Source organism: Schistocerca nitens, chromosome 5 (assembly GCF_023898315.1).
Source record: "Schistocerca nitens isolate TAMUIC-IGC-003100 chromosome 5, iqSchNite1.1, whole genome shotgun sequence".
Classification (NCBI taxonomy): Eukaryota; Metazoa; Arthropoda; class Insecta; order Orthoptera; family Acrididae; genus Schistocerca; species Schistocerca nitens.
The window spans coordinates 490,572,348-490,594,297 of record NC_064618.1 but is presented as its reverse complement, the minus strand read 5'-3'; the positions used below and the strand labels follow the sequence as shown (position 1 = coordinate 490,594,297).

The 21,950-nt window shown below is 41.6% G+C and overlaps 1 protein-coding gene across 1 annotated transcript in view; it reads left to right on the top strand.

Moving 5' to 3' along the window:
* The window catches only part of LOC126259176 (peroxidasin), a 242,549-nt gene extending 225,163 nt beyond the window's left edge, over nucleotides 1–17,386 (top strand). The window contains exons 21-22 of the mRNA XM_049955745.1: nucleotides 278–541; nucleotides 14,604–17,386. Of these exons, the coding sequence (XP_049811702.1) occupies nucleotides 278–541; nucleotides 14,604–14,699 (360 nt within the window). The 3' untranslated portion in view covers nucleotides 14,700–17,386. The remainder of the gene's footprint in view (nucleotides 1–277; nucleotides 542–14,603) is intronic.
* The last annotated feature ends 4,564 nt before the right edge of the window (nucleotides 17,387–21,950 follow it).

The window sequence follows — 21,950 nt, the reverse complement described above, 5'->3', positions numbered from 1 at the left end:
ATAGAAATCATGAACAAAGCACTTGATTACTAAGGAGTCTTTGCGGGGTACGTTATGATTCGGTAAGTTGATTGAGATGCAGCTAGAGGGATATATTATAGACAATCGACACCTTTGAGATACTCCTCAAATGTAACATAACGGAAAATAGATCTACTCAACGTTTCAAAAAATTTAGTTCGACAAGCGAAAAAATGTCGATTCGATCATTATGGCTACAGTTGTGAATTGGAAAATCGGGACCTGTGAAGTACGAACCTAATGGTCCTCTCTGCAGGTGGATGCTGAGGAGGTGGGCGAAGAGCGCCTGGAGGGCATCGAGAGCGCGCTGGAGGAGTTCCAGCGCACCATCAAGCAGCTGCGGCGCAAACTGCGCAAGCTGGAGCACCACTGCCAGGCTGCTGGCGGTGGCGGAGGCGGCGGCGGGGGCGGTGGGGGCGGCAAGCGCGCCGGCACCTCCAAGTGCGTCGACAACGACGGCCGCTGGCGCAAGAACAACGAGGTCTGGAAGCGCGACGACTGCACGGACTGCGTCTGCAAGGTACGTCCCGCGTCTCACCTCAGAACAGCCAACACGCTCTCCAGTTTGCGCGACTACTTCACCGTGAGGCAATCGCCCTCAGCACAAAAGAATGTTTACCAAAATCTGATTTTTCTGGACAACGTTCACTGCATGAATTTGCTAACAATACGAGAGGTTAAGGCTTTATTTTGCTTTAGCGATATGCTACGTGTTCTTCGGTTTAATCACTATATTAAGAAAAATACATTTTAAAGTAGTAATTAGATACCTATACTAATGAAAGTACATTACTATTCATAAATAATAAAATAATGATAAATGAAGGTGAAGACAACCTTCAGTTAGCAAGCACTTCATCGAAATGTCGTATGTATAGACTACAGTCTAAAAATTTTATTACATAAGACGGAAGTTATGGCCCTTGAATTTAAACACTTAATAAAGTCAAAAATAATAATTAACAATAAATTAATTGAAGAGGAGTCACATTATAAATATCTGGATGCGACACGAACCATGATTTTGACAGTGATATAAAAAAAAGAAGGCTCTACAAATTTTTTGCGATATATGCACAATAAACGGAACACTAACTATATAATCCAAAAATATACAAAAAATTAGTTTTATTCAATTATTGCAGCACCATTACCGTCTTTGGAAGCGAACGTAATCAAAATAGAAAGAAACATAACAGTAAAATACAACCGGCAGTGATGATGGGAATCGTGAGGAGGGTAAAGAGCTTTAATTAAGTGTGAAGATATTTAAAATGAGCTGAATCTACATCCAATTAACGAAGAAACAAGTGATTACTGGAAGTGATGGAATCAACCTTTGAATAGAATGAAATGTGAAAGAATACACAAAAACCGTAACTCTAAAACGAAAAGAAAAAGCGAGACATACGTCGATCAAGGAAGCGACCAACTTTACCACTGCTGGGTTTCTGACAGTACTATCGAGTATCCGTACCCTTTAACTTTTGAAACATCAGATGAGATAAAGAAAGCCACGTTATTTCTATATTGACAGGCAGAGAAATCGTGCATCAATGACTCTGTCAGCAAAAGCGGGTAATGATATCAGATTTCGCCTAAATAGGGCACATATATAATTGGTATCCTCGTACTTCGAAACGTGACTACCTGTGTAATATTGTTGAAATCTTTCCACATACGAATGTCGAGAGTCACTGATGTAAATAATTGTCTCATACGGTCAAATTTTAAAATTCATTTAAAGAAGTGATGTAATGTCGCTTGTTCACGTCCGTATTCAGTGTTGAAGCGGCTAACGCGAAGTGTGAAATTCTGTTAAGAGTTTCAGAGTCGAAATGAATGACAACATTACACAATACTTCTCATCAACAGCGAATAAAAGAAACTGGGATGCAAAAGTTCTAAGAAAGCTGTGACAGTGGAGCCAGAAGGAAGTAAACACGAAATGAAAAAAATTCGCAGCTGTGGTCAACTATTTCAGTGCTATGCTTTGGAGAAAGCAAACCAGACCAAATGGTATCCGTTTGAAAGAAAATGTTTAAACACAAAGAAACTTCGTCCATAAACGATACTTTGAAAATATTATCTGCAGCAAGTGAAAAACCTTTAGAAGCTGTCCGTGTTAAATCACAGGAGAATGAAAACTTAGTAACAGCAAATGTTTTCAAAACTGCGTACAAATAAACTGTTAAATGATTTTCAGTCTGAAATTGGTGTTCAGAAATTGATCACAATGGACCTTGGACCTACCCTTCATTTCAAGTTTATATGTGTCAACAAATTAAGGCATACTGCTGCGTAAATGAAAGGCAGAGTTATCAAAATATAATAGAGTCACACAGCAAAATTCCCTTGATACTTGCCGAAAGTTCTACAGTGAGCCAATTCTCTTCATTAATTAGTCGTAATTGAGCAACGCTACGTGATACGTGGAACCAACAAATATCTTCCTTGACTATATTGTTTAAACAAGCTTTCACACAAATTTTAAGTTCGAACTATGCCAGCAATGAGCTAGAGTTATCTGTTAGCGAACTTATAAGAAAAGATCTTCCCCCAGAAATTAATCATTTTAAATCTTTCCTGGATAAGCTATACACTCTCTACAAACACTCACCCAAAGGTGCAAGAGAACAAAAAAAAAAATGCAGAAGCACCCAAATTCTTAAAAGTGACCCAGTCTTGGGTACTCGATAGGTTGTGTCTAGCTTTGGAAGTGTTTCAGCAGTTTGGAGAAATTGTGAGACACTAGTTTCACATTTTTACTAGTGCTGAGAATGATATGACCAGAGACAACACTGGCAGGAAAACGTATGAAGGTCTTCTAAAGAAAATCACCAGTACTGATCTGAAGCTGATGTGCCATACACTAAAGGCGTTGTCTTAGTTCAAAACTGCAAAACTCTTGATACTGCTATAAAAAAAAAAAAACAGACAGACCTCAGAGTGTTTGAAGAGGAACATAAAAAGAGGTATATGTTCTAATGAAGCTTGAAAAGGAAAGGAACGATTACAATTCTATTCAGAAATAAAATGCAAAAAGTATACTGTTATGCCTAACCCAATCAACCCAATATCATTTCTTGAAAGTTTATGCAAGAGAATGAAAATAGATTTTCAAGTGATGAGGAGTATATTTCTTCATGCACTGTTACTGCATCCTTCTTATTGGCCCAACAATCCTGCAGTAGTTTTTGGTGAGAAAGACATAATCAAATTATGTAAAAGGCTCAGATTTACCTGAAAGGAAAGTAATCATGGGGTTCCTAGAAGAGAAAGAAAGTGTCCAGCTTCTCCTGCTGTCTCTGATAAACAGAATTAACTGCATAACAGTATCTACCAGTGAATGTGAGAGAGGGTTTTCAGAAATGAATCTTGCCTTAACCCTATTAAGAGCGTCACTGCACCTGAAAATTGTTTCCAACCCCATGTTCATAAACCTAGTGGGGCCTCCTTTACAACTGTTCAACACTTATTTCCTGTGAAGATCATCCACTACTGGAACCAGTAAATATTAAAGTTCAAGTAAAAATAACTGATTGTTAAAATGTGTTCTGTTTTTAGTTAATTAACGGCTGTTGGAAGGCACCTAACCAAAATATTAGCTGTCAGAATGCCAGCTTATTCTACCTCAAGAAAAGAAGCCAGAGAACGTAATGATGTTGGACGCAAAATCTGCTTTGTAACTCATCCAAAGGGTGTTCCAGTGGGTCATGTCGGGGTACTGGGCAGGCCAGTCTATTTCAGAGATGTTGTTGTTCACAAAACATTGCCTCACAGGTGGTACTTTGCGACAGCCTGCATATCCTGCTGACACGGTCATCACCTCTAAAGTGTGCTTCCACTGCAAGCCGTGCACAATGCTGTAAAATGTATTAAAATCCTTCTTTATTTGACGTTTTCTTAAGTTCAATAAGGGTACCGCACCATAACCACGAGAAACAACTCCATATCGTAACACCACCTCGTCTGTATTTCACTGATGGCGCACGTGATGGCAAGTAGCATTCTCTGGGCATTCACCAAATTACTGCAGGGGTATAGTGTAATTCATCAGTCAAAATCACTCGTTCCCAGTCATTCATTGTCCAGTTGTGTTCCTCTTAACACCACCTCAAACGTCACTTAGCATTAAGTAGGAAATGTATGGCTCTTGTGGGGCTGCTCGTCCATTATACCGCTCTCTTTTAAACTCCACACACACATTCATTGTGCTAGCTGAAATGCTGGTATCACACTGAACACAGTGATTCTTTCTGATAATTTCATGTGGCGTTCTTGCAATCACCCTCCTCAATGCTCGACAATTCCTGCCCGTCAATATATAAAGCCTCCTTGACGCTGGTGTAGCTTTGGTTGTTCCTTCACATTTCTGATTTCAGTCACATGACAGACTTGGGGAGCTTGGAAGGGGGGAAATGTCCCTGGTCGATCTGTTACTCAGGTGACAGCCAGTGACTAGTCGACGTTCGGAGTCACTAAGCACTCCTGATTAACGTGTTCTGTTGTAACTGCTTCAGTACTTACAACACCATACACCCCAGCCCCATTCCCATCCCCTCCTTTTATACTGGCTGGTACGCCTCTCGTTAAAGCTAGTAGTCAGTTCCTCATTACGTAGGAGTGTCTGTATACTTATGACCGTACAGCATATTTTATGGAGTCTTAAAAAATTCGGAAACATATAAGACCATGACCTTAGTGGTGTACACGCACTTTTCATCAGAAAATGTGTTTAATATTGAATGTGACGATTGTGACGTGATATAAATTGGATAAACCTGAAAGAATATTCGAACTCGATTGAAAAAGCTACGAAATGTAGCGAGAATAACCAAGTAAATTCGTATGCATCTCATAAACAACAGACACACATCCTCCAATTAACGATAAGCACCACATTCTTCTTCATGCCAAGAAAGGGACGTCTGTAATATTGTAGAAGAAATAGAAATTTTGTGTTCATGTACAGTTTTCAACAAACATACTGAACAAGAAACCAAAACGTATCCTTTAACTTTATTGGCATTTTGCTGACTGCTAATTAAAACCAAAGTAGTAATTCCATTTGTAGTTCCCACACTGAGAAATAGGATGGTCTACACGCTTTATACACAAAAGAAAATTTTAAATTTTAGAATTTTCCACATTGTCACACTATGTCACTTAATAATTTTATTTTTGATTTGGGTACTTGTGAATACAACTACATTAAATTTGCTACAAAATGGTCCTGTTAATTTTTTTAGGACTGATAGTATCACATAGTGAGTGAGAAAATGTGAACATTTCGTGTGTAGATTTTGAAGGCGTTGCAGGTTGCATAAAAGCCATCGGTAGGCGCAGCAGAATCACGCTGTATATACATAAAAATGCGTCTGTGAAATTGTTAGATCGCCAGGACTTTTTATACTTTGTTCAAGATTACATGGTTGAACATTTTGCACCGCATGCCAAACCGTCAAGAACAATTAAATTTGTAAACCAAAACGAAGAGAAACTCATAGTGTGAATACACTTCTACTTTTTTACGTCTGAGTTCTTTTTGTGTATAACTATCTTTCCTTCAATTTATAACAATTACAGTATGGTAGGCCGGCCGGAGTGGCCGTGCGGTTCTAGGCGCTACAGTCTGGAACCGAGCGACCGCTACGGTCGCAGGTTCGAATCCTGCCTCGGGCATGGATGTGTGTGATGTCGTTACGTTAGTTAGGCTTAATTAGTTCTAAGTTCTAGGTGACTGATGGCCTCAGAAGTTAAGTCGCATATTGCTCAGAGCCATTTCAACCATTTGAACAGTATGGTACTCTTGTTCCGTGTTTCTTTGTTTTTTTTTTCTTTGGACACATACAGAATGTTACACACTGATAATGGCTTGAAAAGCCGGAATTGGCCGTGGAATAAAAAAATTTCGCAGGCATTCAATGATTTCGTCTTTGTCGCAGTTTTTGGAAGGAATGCTATTTCCATTCCGCAAGAACAATGCGGTTTTTCCACTCTGTTTTTTGGACAGATGCATAAACGATGTTACTACTATAAATGTTGCTACAATTGTGAGGGAAACTGTGGGGGCGTATGGCGAGAGGAAAAAGTTTATTCCTCAGGCCTTTCCCTCTCGCCCCTTCACTCTTTTCTCTCTGCGCTCTCGTGAGTAAGCTTAGAGATGGGAACATTTTCAGAGGTTTCGATGTATCAAAGAAATGAAATACGTATTTTTTTAAACTCACGTCACAGCAGCGTATAAAATACAGCCCTGCAACAAACGCAGTTTATCAGTTTCACGTTGCAAACATAGCCTATAACATCCCATGATGCTCATGCTGTTTGAATCAGTCTAATACTTTCTGGGCACGATGTTCATGGCACTATTACCTCCATACAGTGTTCGCAATGTGAATCCTCGGCAGCACTTTTCCACAATATTTTCATTCCGACATGAAACCGACCCGCTACTATCTCTGCATTAACACGAACTCTCTTGCACACACCCTCTGCTCTGCTTTCTCACTCGTATAGCAGTTCACTACACTTGTTACATTTAGTATAGTTATTATAAATATTGCTCACCCAAAATTTAAAATTTTAATAATATATACATTATGTACTAAAATGTATCGAGACAGCTATTAGTGGACATTTAAAAGGGTTGTGTCAGTCCTTTACATTTATAACGGCTTGCATTCTACTGGGTACACTTTCAGTGAGGTATCTGAAAGTCTTTGGAGGAATGGAAGCTCATATTTCCTCAACAGCCAAATCCCCACCTGCTAGTAATGTTGGACACTGTGGACGGAGCGAAACAGACGTTCTAACTCTAACTCTGGGCAGGTCAGTCCACTTCAGGATTTTTAAAGTCCCCAAACCATTGCCTGAATTGATGCTGCTTTATGACAGCGTGCATTGTCGTGCTGATACAGCACCGTTTCCGAACTGTTCCTCTACTGTTGCAGACGCAGTACTGTAATATGTGTTCATATCCTTCCACATTTAGCGTTTTCCACGAAGCACATATCCTTACCGTGACACCACCTTTCTCCAGACATTACTGTTGGCACCCCCATTGGATTGTCAACAGGTATAGCGTGAATCATTCGTTTCCAGTGAAGCATCGCTTAGCACTGACTACAGAAATTTGTTTACCAAAGAAAAACCACCAAACAGCTATATATTTTCAGGAATTGTTATTTTATTTGCACGACCAGTTTCGGCATCTCATTAATGCCATCTTAAAGCCCCTATGCAATCTCTGGGTAGACAATGAGAGACGTCGATGCATGCATAGCCGGAATCATGAATACCCCGAGTCCGTGATTTTTTTGCCGAGTCTGTACTTCGAAGACTTGGTGACAGCTCTTGTGAGCAAACAGGTATTGACTGAGTTGTTTTCAAGTCTTTGAAGTACCACTGCACAAAAAAATCACGGACTCCAGGTGTTCCTGGGTCTGGTTATGTATGCATCGATGTATCCGATTCTTTACATATAGAGTGCATTGGGGTCTGAAGATGGCATTGACGAGATGCAGAACCTGATAGTGAAAATAAAATAGTAACTTCTGAATCGCTCTTTGGCGATTTTTCTTTGGTAAATATCTGACCGGTCACTGTCCCGTATCCATGACGGGTAAATAGACACAGAAATCTGTGGCTGATGAAGAGCTACTTATCCACTCTACACCAGGCTTTTAAACTCCCCACGCAGTCACTGTGCTACCCCGAATGTTGGTAGCGCTTTAGAACTCGCGAGTGCTTCCTTCCGCTGATTCCATGCGGCTTTTACAAACACCCATCATCAACAGTCGTCTTCTGCACGTGTAGAGGCTTGAAACGTCTGTGATGGATTTGTTACCGAGGTGATACCCAATGATTATTCTACGTTCGAAGGCACTGAGCTCTCCTGACTAAACAGTCGTGCATTTCCTGCTTCTTTACTGATGACATAATACTCTCCGCTGTTTTTGTACCGGTAATCCGCCCCTCCAGACATCTAATGGTCAATTCTATATCACACAGTGGTGTCAGGAAATTTTTCATCACATAGTGTATCTCTGTTCGACTCTCCATCTGGTGTAGGAATCCGTCGTACCCGTTACATGTTGTGTAGTTAGTACAAAGCTTTACAACATTGTGCCTTGGAACTTCAACTACTCAAACTACACTCGGGAAATTAGACAGAGTGACATTTATTAAAACATTAATATTATGTTTGTGTAGTATATTACCAAAACCCTCGTAACAAAACCTTTATACAAAATAAATGCGATTAAGTTCTGGAGTACGAACAGTTTATGGGGAACAAGCCGTTTCAAGGACATTAAACGTCATGCTACTTCAACTCGACATATATTCGAAGTGGCGGCCGATGTGGCCGAGCGGTTCTAGGCGCTTCAGTCCAGATCTGCGCTGCTGCTACGGTCGCAGGTTCGAATCCTGCCTCGGGCATGGATGTGTGTTATGTCCTTAGGTTAGTTAGGTTTAAGTAGTTCTAAGTCTAGGGGACTGATGACCTTAAATGCTAAGTCCCATAGTGCTTAGAGCCATATATTCGAAAGCAATACCATGCGGACTCTCTAACACTTATTTCCAACGTATACGTTATCTCACATTTCATAGCGATTGTAACAACCTCGTAACACTATCAAGACATATTAGCTTCAAAACGAGCCCAGCTCAGAATTATTCCAACTCAGATTTCAGTGTGAACCTTACATGGGCTCCCAGTCTTTCTAGTATGTCATCACATATCTATATTACAATTTCTACAGAGTGCTATTTGCAGCCATCAAAAATTTCACTCAGTGCTAGTAAGAGCCCACGGCCTTGCCGGAGTGGTAAGGTCGGTGCACGCTAGACCACCGAAGTTGAAAGCTGTCGGGCTTGGATAGCACTTGGATGGGTGACCGTCCGGGTCTGCCAAGCGCTGTTGGCAAGCGGTGTGCACTCAGTCCTTGTGAGACCAATTGGGGAGCTATTTGACTGAGAAGTTGCAGCTCCGGTCACGAAAACTGACGACGGCCAGGAGAGCGATGAGCTGACCATACATATCCGCATCCAGTAACGCCTATCGGCTGAGGATGACACGGCAGTCGGTCGGAACCATTGAGTCTTCCGATGGCTGTTCTGACGGAGTAATACCAGTAAGAACGTTAATAAAATAAGAAACGAACGATAACACAGCTAAAATCCAAAACTACAGTCTAATTCATTCGTTAATAAATGTAAAAGCACATGACATTGGGACACAAAGATACAAAACAAACATTTACGTATCTTGCGAAGATCAGAGAAGTGAGCGGCTCATGCAGTTTCATCTTTTGGCACCAGCATAGTCCATTTCCACTCATATAGCTACCGTTATTTGTAAGGGCCTTTCTGTTTACTGCGCACAGCATACGAACTAACCCGACATGCAACAGTCACCAATAACGTCTGTTCCGTTATATGAATTCTATAATACTAAGGAGGCCACAAAGGAAGGAACAACTATCGCCCATCTTGCAAATCTCGCAGTATAGCTTCTGTGAAGTCTGGAAGGTGGGATACGAGGTACAGGCTGAAATAAAGGTCTGAGGACGGATCGTGAGTCATGTTTGGGTAGCTCAGTTGGTAGAACACTTGCCCGTGAAGGACAAAAATCCCGAGTTCGAGTCTCGGTCCGGCACACAGTTTTGATTTGCCAGTAAGTTCCACATCAGCGCACACTGCGCTGCAGAGTAAAAATATCATTCTGGGGACTATACCGCCCATGAATGAGCGGCAAAGCACTTTGACAACAAGTAACGAAAAATGTCAGTTCAGAGCAGCAAAGTCCCTTCTGCATGGAGTTATTCAGAAGGCCCACCACATAACAGTCCTTTGACTCGGCCCGTCCGTATATCTGTATCTACGTCTACGTGGATAATCTGAAAATCACAAATGTTCAAATGTTTGCGAATTCCTAAAGAACCAAACTCCTTATGTCATCGGTCCGTAGACTTGCACACTACTTAAACTAACTTAAACTAACCTATGCTAAGAACAACATATACACCCATGCCCGGAGGAGGACTCTGCGCAGTCCGAAACATGATGCCCTAAACCGCGCAACAACTCCGCGCGGCCCAAATTAAAATTCTCTATTATTCCAATCTCGTATGGCGCGCGGAAAGGACGAACAATTATATCTTTCCGTACGAGGTCTCGATTTCCCTTATTTTATCATGTTGATCGTTTTTCCCCTGTGTAGGTCGGTGTCAATAAAATATTTTCACATTCGTAAAAGGAAGCTGTTGATTGGAATTTCGTGAGAAGATTCCGCCGCAACGGAAAACGCCTTTGTTTTAATGATGCCCACCCCAGATCCTGTATCATTTCAGTAGCACTCTCTCCCTATTTCGAGGTAATACAAAATGTGCCGCCCTTCTTTGAACTTTTTCGATGTACTCCGTCAGTTCTACCTGGTAAGGATCCCACACCGCGCAGCAGTATTCTAAAAGTGGACGGACAAGCGTAGTGTAGGCATTCTCCTTAGTAGATCTGTTAGAGTTTCTAAGTTTCCTGCCAGTAAAATGCAGTCTTTTTTAGGTTTCCCCACAACAGTTTCTATGTGTTCCTTCCAGTTTAAGTTGTAAGTAATTGCAATTCCCAGGTATTATTTGAAGTTACAGCCTTTAGATCTGACTGAGTGATCGTGTAACCGAAGTTTAACGTATTCCCTTTAGCACTCATTTGGATGACCCCACACTTTTAGTTATTAAGGGTCAATTGCCAATTTTCGCACCGTACAGATATCTTTTCTAAATCGTTTGGAAATTCGTTTTGATCTTCCGATGACTTTATTAGTCGATAAACGACAGCGTCATCTGCAAACAACCTAAGACGGCTGCTCAGATTGTCTCCCAAATGATTTATATAGGTAAGGAACAGCAAAGGGCCTGTAACACTACCTTGGGGAACGCCGTACTACAGCAACAGGAAACTGCTCCCATCTACGACCTTCCATCAAAAGCAAAATACCATCATGTCCATCCTATACGGACCTCACCCCCTCCAGATGCAGCGGCTCACAATTTGTACAGAATTAACCATAGTAATCACTACAAACTTCCACGTCCTTTACGGGACACTGAATGTCGTATTCCATCTTATTACGCACAAGTTCCGTTACATCCTGCCCCACATACAGTCCGCACTTGCTTATCGCTCCGCGGTCTCCCACATAATAACCATGCCGGCTTAGGTGTCTGGTTGGTTGGTTCTGAGGAAAACCGTTGTGAAGTAATTTCGCGTTGATGTTTAAACCATGAGATCAGTAGTACACTACTGGCCATTAAAATTTCTATACCACGAAGATGACGTGTTACAGACGCGAAATTTAACCGACAGGAAGAAGATGCTGTGATATGCAAATGATTACCTTTTCAGAGCATTCACACAAGGTTGGCGCCGGTCGCCACACCTACAACGTCCTCACATGAGGAAAGTTTCCAACCGATTTCTCATACACAAACAGCAGTTGACCGGCGTTGCCTGGTGAAACATTATTGTGATGCCTCGTGTAAGAAGGAGAGATGCGTACCATCATGTTTCCGACTTTGATAAAGGTCGGATTGTAGCTTATCGCGATTGCGGTTTATCGAATCGCGACACTGCTGCTCGCGATGGTCGAGATCCAATGACTGTTAGCAGAATATGGAATCGGTGGGTTCAGGAGGGTAATACGGAACGCCGTGCTGGAGCCCAACGGCCTCGTATCACTGGCATTCGAGATGACAGGCATCTTATCCGCATGGCTGTAACGCATCTTGCAGCAACGTCCCGGTCCCTGAGTCAACAGATGGGGATGTTTACAAGACAACAACCATCTGCACGAACAGTTTGATGAGTTTTGCAGCAGCATGGACTATCAGCTCGGAGACCATGGCTGCAGTTACCCTTGACGCTACATCACAGACAGCAGCGCCTTCGATGGTGTAGTCAACGAATCACCTGGGTGCACGAATGGCAAAACGTCATTTTTTCGGATGAATCCAGGTTCTGTTTACAGCATCATGATGGTCGCATCCGTGTTTGGCGACATCGCGGTGAACGCACATTGGAAGCATGTATTCGACATCGCCATACTGGCCTATCACCCAGCGTGATGGTATGGGGTGTCATTGGTTACACGTCTCGGTTACCTCTTGTTCGCACTGACGGCACTTTGAACAGTGGACGTTACATTTCAGATGCATTACGACCCGTGGCTCTGCCCTTCTTCGATCCCTGCGATACCCTACATTTCAGCAGGATAATGCATGACTGCATGTTGCAGGTCCTGTACGGGCCTTTCTGGATACAGAAAATGTTCGACTGCTGCCCTGGCCAGCACATTCACCAATTGAAAACATCTGGTCAATGGTGGCCGAGTAACTGGCTCGTCACAATACCCCAGTCACTACTCTTGATGAACTGTGGTATCGTGTTGAAGCTGCATGGGCAGCTTTACCTGTACACGCCATCCAAGGTCTGTTTGACTCAATGCTCTGGCGTATCAAGGCCGTTATTACGGCCAGTGGTGGTTGTTCTGGGTACTGATTTCTCAGGATCTATGCACCCAAATTGCGTGAAAATGGAATCACGTGTCAGTTCTAGCATAATATATTTGTCCAATGAATACCCGTTTATCGTCTGGATTTCTTATGGAGTAGCAATTTTAATGGCCAGTATTGTAGATAAGTCTTGGTGCCAGCTCTGATACTCGTTTTGCACCACCCAGGGGAGACGTGCGGCTTATGGTGCGCTGCGGACGGGGGTATCTGAGAGATATTGCCAAGTAGTTCTTGGCAACCAACTAGGCAGACAGGAAAAACTTGGTAGTGTTCCTGCTCAAGGCTCATTTTTAGCACCAATCCTATTCAATTTGTGTACATCTGACCTCCCTGAAACAGAGCCAAGGAAGCTCATCTATGCAGGTGATCTGGCCTTGGCCACCAAACAGAGCTCTCGAAGCTGGTGAGGAGATCCTATCAGCAGATGTAAGCACAATAGATGAAAACTTCAAAAGGTAGAGACTGATAGCAAATCCAACGAAGACTGAAGTCAGCTGCCAATGCGACGTTGAATGTCATCTTTAATGGGCAGATGCTTCACCACCAAGACTCTCCAAAATATCTAGGAAAGTATCTTGAAAGTATCGTGTGTTACAGGAAGCAAATAGAAAACAACTTGGCAAAGTTGAGATGAAGCAGTAACATCATACAGAAGCTGAGTGGTACCTCATGGAGCGCAAAAGGTACGACACTGCGATGCGCTGCCTTAGGGCTGGTTTATTTTGTTGCCGAATACTGTGCCCTAGTGTGGCTTAATAAAACACATGTGAGATAAATTGATGTGTAGCTAAATTCAGCAAAGAGGACAATAACAGGCTGCATCAAATCTACTCCTCTACACTGGTTACCACCTCTAAGCAACATTGCACCACCACACCTCCCAAGTCAGAATCCTCTCCTGAAGGAATACCAAATAATTACTTAAAATCCTCGAGCTTCCAATGCAATCTGATGTTCCTGCAATCAAAATGAACCCATTAAAATCTAGGCAGCCATCTCTCCTACTGGCATAATCGCTACAGGCAGCTACTTTCAGTATCGACACAAAGTGAACAGGAGTGTGGAACACTATTGCCCATGAGGAACACCAGACCCTCCAAAGCCCTCACACAAGACCAGCCGGTTTGGAAATAACACTACGTGCCTGGAAAACTAAAAATCGGATCCGCACAGGCCACTGCATCTATGCTGAAAACCTCTAACGATGGTGAAGGGATCCATCTTCTCAATGTGACTGTGGAAATGGACACCAGATGTATCAATCACATTGTGACAAGCTGTAGGAAAGGAGCCTACCATGGGAACTTGGAAGATTTCAATGAAAATTGGAAATTCGTGGTAAGGTATTATGAGACCAAACTGCTGAGGCCGTCGGTCCCTAAGCTTACGCACTACTTAATCTAACTTGAACTAACTTACGCTAACGACAACATAACCATCCTTGGCCGAAGGAGGACTCGAACCTTCGACGGCGGGAGCCGCGCAGACCGTGACAAAGCGCCTCAGACCACGTGGCTACCCCATGCGGCGAAGATTTGTTTGAAGTGACCGAGGCATCCCTTGAATCGATCGACAAATTAGATATTAATTTATAGACTTATTTTTCGAATTATAAATTATGAAATTAATACATTTTTGTAAAATTCTGTTGTTAGTCACTGTTCATATGTAATGCCATAAATAAATAAATAAAGCACCCCCGTGCCATCACGCCACGTAGATTATCGACCGCCACACCTTATCGATAGGCAAAGATGTGCCAACTGGCAAAACATAAAATGAAAATGTTACATCAAAAGTTAAATGTGTTAGTAATAAATTCATAGGACAACATAGTGTAAGTGCTATGCTGTTTTACTATTAAAAGAAACTCGTGAAAGGGCAGATATGAAATGTTGAGTAGTGGAGTGATGTAAACAGAGAAAAAGTTTAATACCACTTAGAATTACCTGTGTTCGCATCCTCGCACACGGTCAGTTGCCCTAACCAGTTGTTCTGCTCGTGTGTCCGCAGGAGCACCAGATAACGTGCACCACGATCAAGTGCGCCGCGACGACGTGCGCAGCCCCGGTGCACCACGAAGGCGAGTGCTGCCCGACGTGCGCATAGCTCGCGGCGGAGGCGGCCGGCCGCGCCGGGCGTCGACGCCGGGACCGCAGATCGGCCGATGGCGGGTCCGCCCCCGACCCAGCCGCAGCGGCGCTCAAGAAGCGGCGCCGCCCCCGCAGGACCAGACGCGCCGGCCGCCTCTGAAGCGACACCCGGCCCACCTGTGACGTCACGCGTTTCTCTGCATCGAGGTGGGAACCTCCGGAATCCGCTGAGGAACGCCTCCCATACAAAAGCCGACTGCAGCCAAGAATGACATCGGGATTCCTTCTCATTGTGACGTCGAGGAAGTGTCGACAACGAATTCAGCGTTGCTACTCTCAGGCAGCTAACAACCTACTAGGTACCCTGCAGACCTTTCCCTTTCATCATAAGTGTAATATTAGGGCAAATGGAAGGTCAGCCGCTGTAAGATTTTGTGTCCTCGAAAGGAACCAAACATTTCGCTCAAAAGTCATCGTTCGTATGTACAAACTACACATACTTCTTTGAGTTTGTAAACGTTTTCCGGAGTATCATCATATCTTGATACAAAGTTCGTTGTCGACGTACCGCTATCAGTTTTATCTTGATCTTGTACCGCAGATAACAATCTGGATGCCCCAAAGGGTTTCTAGCAATTTTCATTACTTAGGGGATTGGACGTTAGCTTCTTCCCTGAAACGTTATTATAAATGACAGAATTTAACGAGATTTTTCATCACAATATTTCTTACATTTACCTCTGCAACATTTTACTGTCAGAAGACCACTAGGATGACACTTCAGTGATGTATCCTAAAAATGACTAATTTAAAACGACTTTCTTTGCTGAAGCAGAGGGAAACGAAACTGTTTTTAACCTAACGCATTACTTTCGGTTTCAAAGTCTTATTTTTAGTACAAAATATTATATAGTAATATTTCTTCCACAAGTTTTTAATGTTTCTGAACAAAATCAGTTTCTTCCCTTATAGTCATTCCCTCAATTTATTACTCATTAGTCTTCTGTCAGCACCGTATGTAACTCTTTTTGCTTTCCGAATGGTCTCACACTGGTACAGAAAACTACCGACAAGCTCACTCAATATTTCTTCCACACGTCTTTGTCTTAGGTACATCATTACACATAAACGTCATTGCACCCTACATGCCTACTTTCACTCAAAAGTAGGCCACACCGAAGGTAGTGAAAATTCAACGTTTCGGACTCTCTGACTCACAAGGAATTTGTTTTTCCACGTGGTTTATGAATCAAATACACCTGCCCGCGGTTAACTGAAGACGTTCGTCATCTGCAGTAATTGCTTCACCATCGTTTTGTTCATCATCGTACTGCATCAGAGTGGCGGATAGTAGACAGTGTGGATGAAAATTTTCAGCACTAGTGGAACACACACTTTCGATTAATTTCTATATCTAAATCACAGTGTTTCTCCAAGCGGTCCTCTGAATGCAAATGGTAAAGTCGGCTGCGACTCAAACAGACTATGTACTGTACAATTTCATATACGTTTACAGCTCTTGCAATCGATACTGTATTATGGATCACTGTTGTTGTCGGCAGGGATGGCGTCACCTTTTTGTATCCAGTGTGCGGCTCCTGTTGTCTGATGGAATGAAGTAAATAGTGGCGTTCACAAATAATTGTACCCACGGTCTCACATATGGGCCGAAGGCAGGTTATTCTCTGGTATCTGCCAATACACTAAACAGAAATAGCACAAAACAGAACTGTGAGCGCTCGTCGCCCAGTATACTTTTTATTGATTCTGAGTGTTTTTTGAAACTAATTGTTCTCTTTAAATGTTGTCTTTTAAGAAGAAAGTCTCTATCACACTTGGAAGATATATATATATATATAAAACATGAGATATATGCATGGTTTTTTCTTTTTAATCTACGGTAGCTTTTTGTGTGTGCCAAAACTACTCGCTGCTTTCGAACGGTAGAGGGCGTGCCTAGTTTGTATTGGAGCCCGACACAGCCCCGTGGGGCGCGCCGCGGGCTTTCAAATGCTCTGGACACGCCATTTCTTGCGTCGGGTGGCCGCCCACAGTCCCATGTGGAGAGGAACCACGATCGCTTCTTCTGAAGAAAGTAATTTAGTTGTACATGTACTTAGTTGACACTGAGATACTCTAAGAGTAGCGTTCACTCACATTTTTCAATTTTTTCTGCCCTAATTGGTAGGCTACATACGGTTAATCCACTTGATGTTACTGTGTTCTGTTTTAATATTGCTCTCAGTATTTATTTTTAGCGCTTCTCCCAGTCGCGAGTTTCCATGTAATTTTTTTTTCAATGTGAAATATTTTATATTCTTATGGTTAGTATTGTATTTACTGTTATTATGATAATTATTATTATTTGCGAATGTTGTTGAGTCTGCGAAGGTCTGTATCAGACCCCCTCAACAGAATCCACTGCCATGACCACGGATCAAAGTAGACAATTGTTTTAAAATCTTTTACTTCGCCCTTTCCTTTCATTAATACTTCCACTCACACATTATCCCACTTACTACTGTACTATGTGCATGTATCATTAAGTGGTTAGCAGTAACCACAATGTAAATTATGCTTACTGTTCGTGAAACAATAGTGATACGTGCAGAATGATGTAATTGATGTATATTTTATCTAGATGTAATACAAAATTTGTTGGTTAAGCTAGTGATTAATGAATAAAGATATTTGAAATTGTTATTTCTGTGAATGAAGATTATTTTGTAGCATATTAGGAGATACGTGGCAAGTCAACGGATGCAAAGAACATCGCGACAGAAAACTGACTCCAGACTCTGTTTTCCTTACGCAGTTCTTCCATTCATGCATTATGACTGCAAAACTCCTCTCTACTTTGAAGTTTGGTAAGTGTGACTCTAACATTTTTTCTGGAATTATAATGAAGAAAAAAATTTCCTGAGTCACACGTGTCATCAGTCTTCTCTCTGAGGCGAAATACGTACTTGATGGATGGAGACTAGGAAAGAAATTTTTCGCAGCCTCTTTCCAGAAACCACACCAGCAATTACATGAACTGATTTAGGAAAAGCACGGGGAACCTAAATTCGGTAATCTCAGACGGGGAATTGAATACCAATATTTTCAGTTATGCATTCAGAATCTTCAGTGCCGCTTTCAGGCTCAGTTCTCGTTCGGAAAGCAGTCTCTGACAGTTTTGTGGCTTGTATACTTGTCCGACTGAACATTGGCTACCGTGAACAGACTTTGCTTGGGACCATGAACAGCTAGAATGCTTGTTTTGTTTCATTCAGAATTTTCATGTGATGCCATACACTGTATCAGACAACAGTTTGTTAAGAAGCTAAATTGCCATACTTAAAGATATATGTATGCTAAGTTGTGTGCCACTAAAGTATGTAACTTTGTGCTTTCACATCAATTCTTCATCATTATGCGTCGTTTCTGGCTTATTTTGATGATAAAACATGGATATACAGACATTAAATGGCACTTTTTTGTCCCAACTTGTTTTTGATATTAGGTGTAGGCTACAAAACACAAAATCTGAGGCAAATTATTGCGAAATCATACGCTAGCACACATCTAATATTGATACAACACTCGCTTGACACACATAGGTGTGACCAGACACTTGCCAGGAAGAGAAACACAAAATTCTGTACTACATAAAGATGAAATTAATAAATAGCCCCGATAAACTATCAAAATTGGTACCGGGAGTCAGAAAAGATTTATTTTGCTATTCCCGCTCACAAACGATCAGTAAGTACAGCAAAACAACAGTCTTATGTTTTGAGTGTTTGTTTATTGCTGTGGTCTTGTAGAAGTCTCAAAGTATTGTGGATGAAAATCTTAATAAAGTGTTTACTTGACGTAAAATACGCAACACGTGAGGAAAGGATGTTGTGGCAATAATTCGTAAGGTTCTGTCAAGCCATGATTTACCCAGTATCATAAATGCGTAAATTTAAGATGTAAATTAGATGCACAAAGCAATGAAACTCTATGCAATAGCAGTTCCAACAAAAATTATGATACATGTCTGACTGAAAAGAACATGTTTCAGTTAATAATCACCAAAACAAAATTTATGATGGAAACGCATGAAAATAACGCAACATTCAGCAATGTCAATCGTCTCCAGATTAAAAGAAGTGATAATAAAATCAGGAAACGATACGAAGGCGCACTTTATTTTAAGTGAAGCAGATGTACCAGAATATATATCAAGGGATTTGTGTACGCACTTAAACGTAGTTGTAGAAAATCCTCGTACGGTTTCGAGATGTCCATGAACAGTCTGAGTTACTGACTGAACACCTTCGAATTTGTGACCACAGACCCGAGTTTGGGTAATCTTTTTGCCTGTTGTTTTTGGCATAAACGTGATAATTTAAAGCTGTTGCTTGAACAAAGCTATAGTTATCTTACTGAGTGTCGCTCGTTTCACGGACGTCATCAGTATTTTATTAACACTTCACGCTGTCAAGACTTAATATTCGCCAATTTTCCGCCTGCTTAGCTGTATGGAACGTGCTTTCCTACCATGCAGCGGGCCCGGGTTCGATTCCGAGTCGGGCTGGAGATTTTCTCCGCCCGTGGACAGGGTACTATGCTCTCCTCACCATAATCTCATCATCACCAAAGCGCAAGTCACCCATTGTGGCGCCACCTGAAATAAGACTTGCACCTGGCTGCCGAACTTTCCCGGACGCGACTTCCCGGCCAGCAATGCCATACGTTCTTCTGCGCTTGCATGGGACCTGTGGTACTAATCGAAGACACAGTAACAGCTGCAAACCAGCAGTATCCCTTCATGCCTGATGTCTTCCCCGACGCGCGATGCCACATTTCGTGGTCCGTGTCTTGGAGTCAGAACTATGCTACAGTAATTTGATAAGCTATATAGTGAACTCACGTTGATGTCTCGGTGACCACATTTGACTGAAGTAAATCCTATGGAATACATCTGGGTCGCTATCGGGAGCCATCATCGCTTATTCAAGCAAGCGGCTCTGTATTTACGCGAATTACATGACCTGTGCGTAGACATCTAACGCCACATACCACTGCAAACATACCAACAAGCAGTCGGTTCACTGACATATTTAGTTCCAAAGACTATTAAGCAGGAGGTCGTAATGTTTTGGCTCGTCAGTGTATGTCTGACATGTATTGCTACTTTAGCCACACCTTTAACGGGATATACTGAACGCCACTTTACAAGAGTTCATGAAGACTTAGAATCGCAAGCAGCTGTTGGTAGTTAGATGGGGAGGAAGAAACTTCGTCATGTCATGTATCAGAAGTAACGCTGAAACATTCAAAACCATTTGACGCTGGGACAGTTATTAAAGAGTACTTTCTGACAGTTAGCGAGCCCTGTTTTCCACATTTTAAAAACAAGGCAGAAGTAATATCAGCCGTCAGAGACATGCCTCTCTCAAGACCTATATAACAAGAGATGTGGGAGTAATGGCGGAAAATATAAAGATCAACTGATAACAGATTTTCAGTTCTGCTTGCGTTTCTTATTATAATTAGACGAATCAGTAAGTGGAGTTGATTCACTTCATGTTACGATTTTTTGAAAGTGAATATTTTCGTTTACTTGAAAAAAAGAGACAGCATTGGTCGTATATTTTTTACTATTGCAAAATCGATTTTCTGTCACTGAGTGACCATCTTCAGTGCTATATTGTATAACTTAAATTGGGATGCACTGTTGTCACTAAGCTTACGGCGATCACATAGACTCTATAGAGTCTATAGAGTCTATGTGATCGCCGTAAGCTTAGTGACAACAGTGCATCCCAATTTAAGTTATACAATATAGCACTGAAGATGGTCACTCAGTGACAGAAAATCGATTTTGCAATAGTAAAAAATATACGACCAATGCTGTCTCTTTTTTTCAAGTAAACCTGTTATCTGGTCGTGGTGCACAGGACAACATGGAGTCGCCAATCAATAGAATATTTTCGTATTTCAACGTAAAAGAAGACTTACAGTTTTGATCTTCAGGCACTATACGAGGAGAAGAATTTTACAGTGCAGTCAGATCCTTCATTTCTGAGTAGGATTTGCCGAGTCACTTACGTCTATTCCTACTGATGGAGCACCTTGCATGGTAGGCAAATACAGAGAATTTGTTACCGTGTATGTGGACCACGAAACTTTCCCACCTTTCTTTTAGTCTCATTGCAACTTGCATCAGCAAGTGCTTCGTTATGTATTTTAAAAATTGCACATGGAAGTACACGTATGTCACAAAAATTGCGAATTCAGTTAGATTACAATCACTACACAGAATAAATTTTAGATTGCTATCAGAAGATTTGAATAGCCAGTATGGAGACCCACTATTCCACACTGCAGGCTGAGTATAGGTAGGTTATGATCAGTTTTAGAGAATTCTGCCAGCAACAAAATCTTTTTTGTCAGAAAAACAGGAAGGTTATTCACAACTCTATTATTTGAGCTGATTGCTGCAACTGACATTTGTAACTGATGTGACAGTTAAACTAAATGAGTTAAACAAAGAATATCAAGGGAAAAAACCAAATCGTCATTACTCTTAAGTCTTCTATGAAGTGTTTCATGCAAAAACGTGACCTTCGGGTGACACGGTTACAGAAATTAAATGTGGAACACTATCCTCAAAAACAGTTAGAATTGTTGGATCAATAAACACTGTTGGATGAAGAAGCTGCAAAGCCAGCCTGACAGCGCTAGAGACATAGTTTTAAATCCGATTTCCAGATTTGAAGGCAGTGGAACCTGTTCTATCTTTCATAGCTCAACCTTTCCAAAAAGCGGGAATGAGTACTTTTTCTCTTATAGTGAGACTGAACCTGAAGAAGAAATGGTTCAATTTCAAAATGACATTTTCTTAAAGTCAGGATACAACGAATGTAACTTTTGGGAAATATTAAGTGTAAAAACTACTCTAACATTATAAAAGTGGCATGCTATGTTTTGTAGTTTTTTTCGATCAACGTGAGGCAGCGTTTTCAACATCGAACATTGTGAAACCTAAGTGTAAAAATAAAGTAACTGATCCCCGTTTTTCAGACTGTTTAAGCTTGAGAAATTATTCACCAAATCATAATAAATTTTCCAGTGACATGAAAAGCGAAATATGTATGAAATCTTATTGGACTTAACTGCTAAGGTCATCAGTCCCTAAGCTTACACACAGTCTAAATTATACTAAAGACAAACACACCCAGCCATACCCGAGTGAGGACTCGAAACTCCGCCAGGACCAGCCGCACAGTCC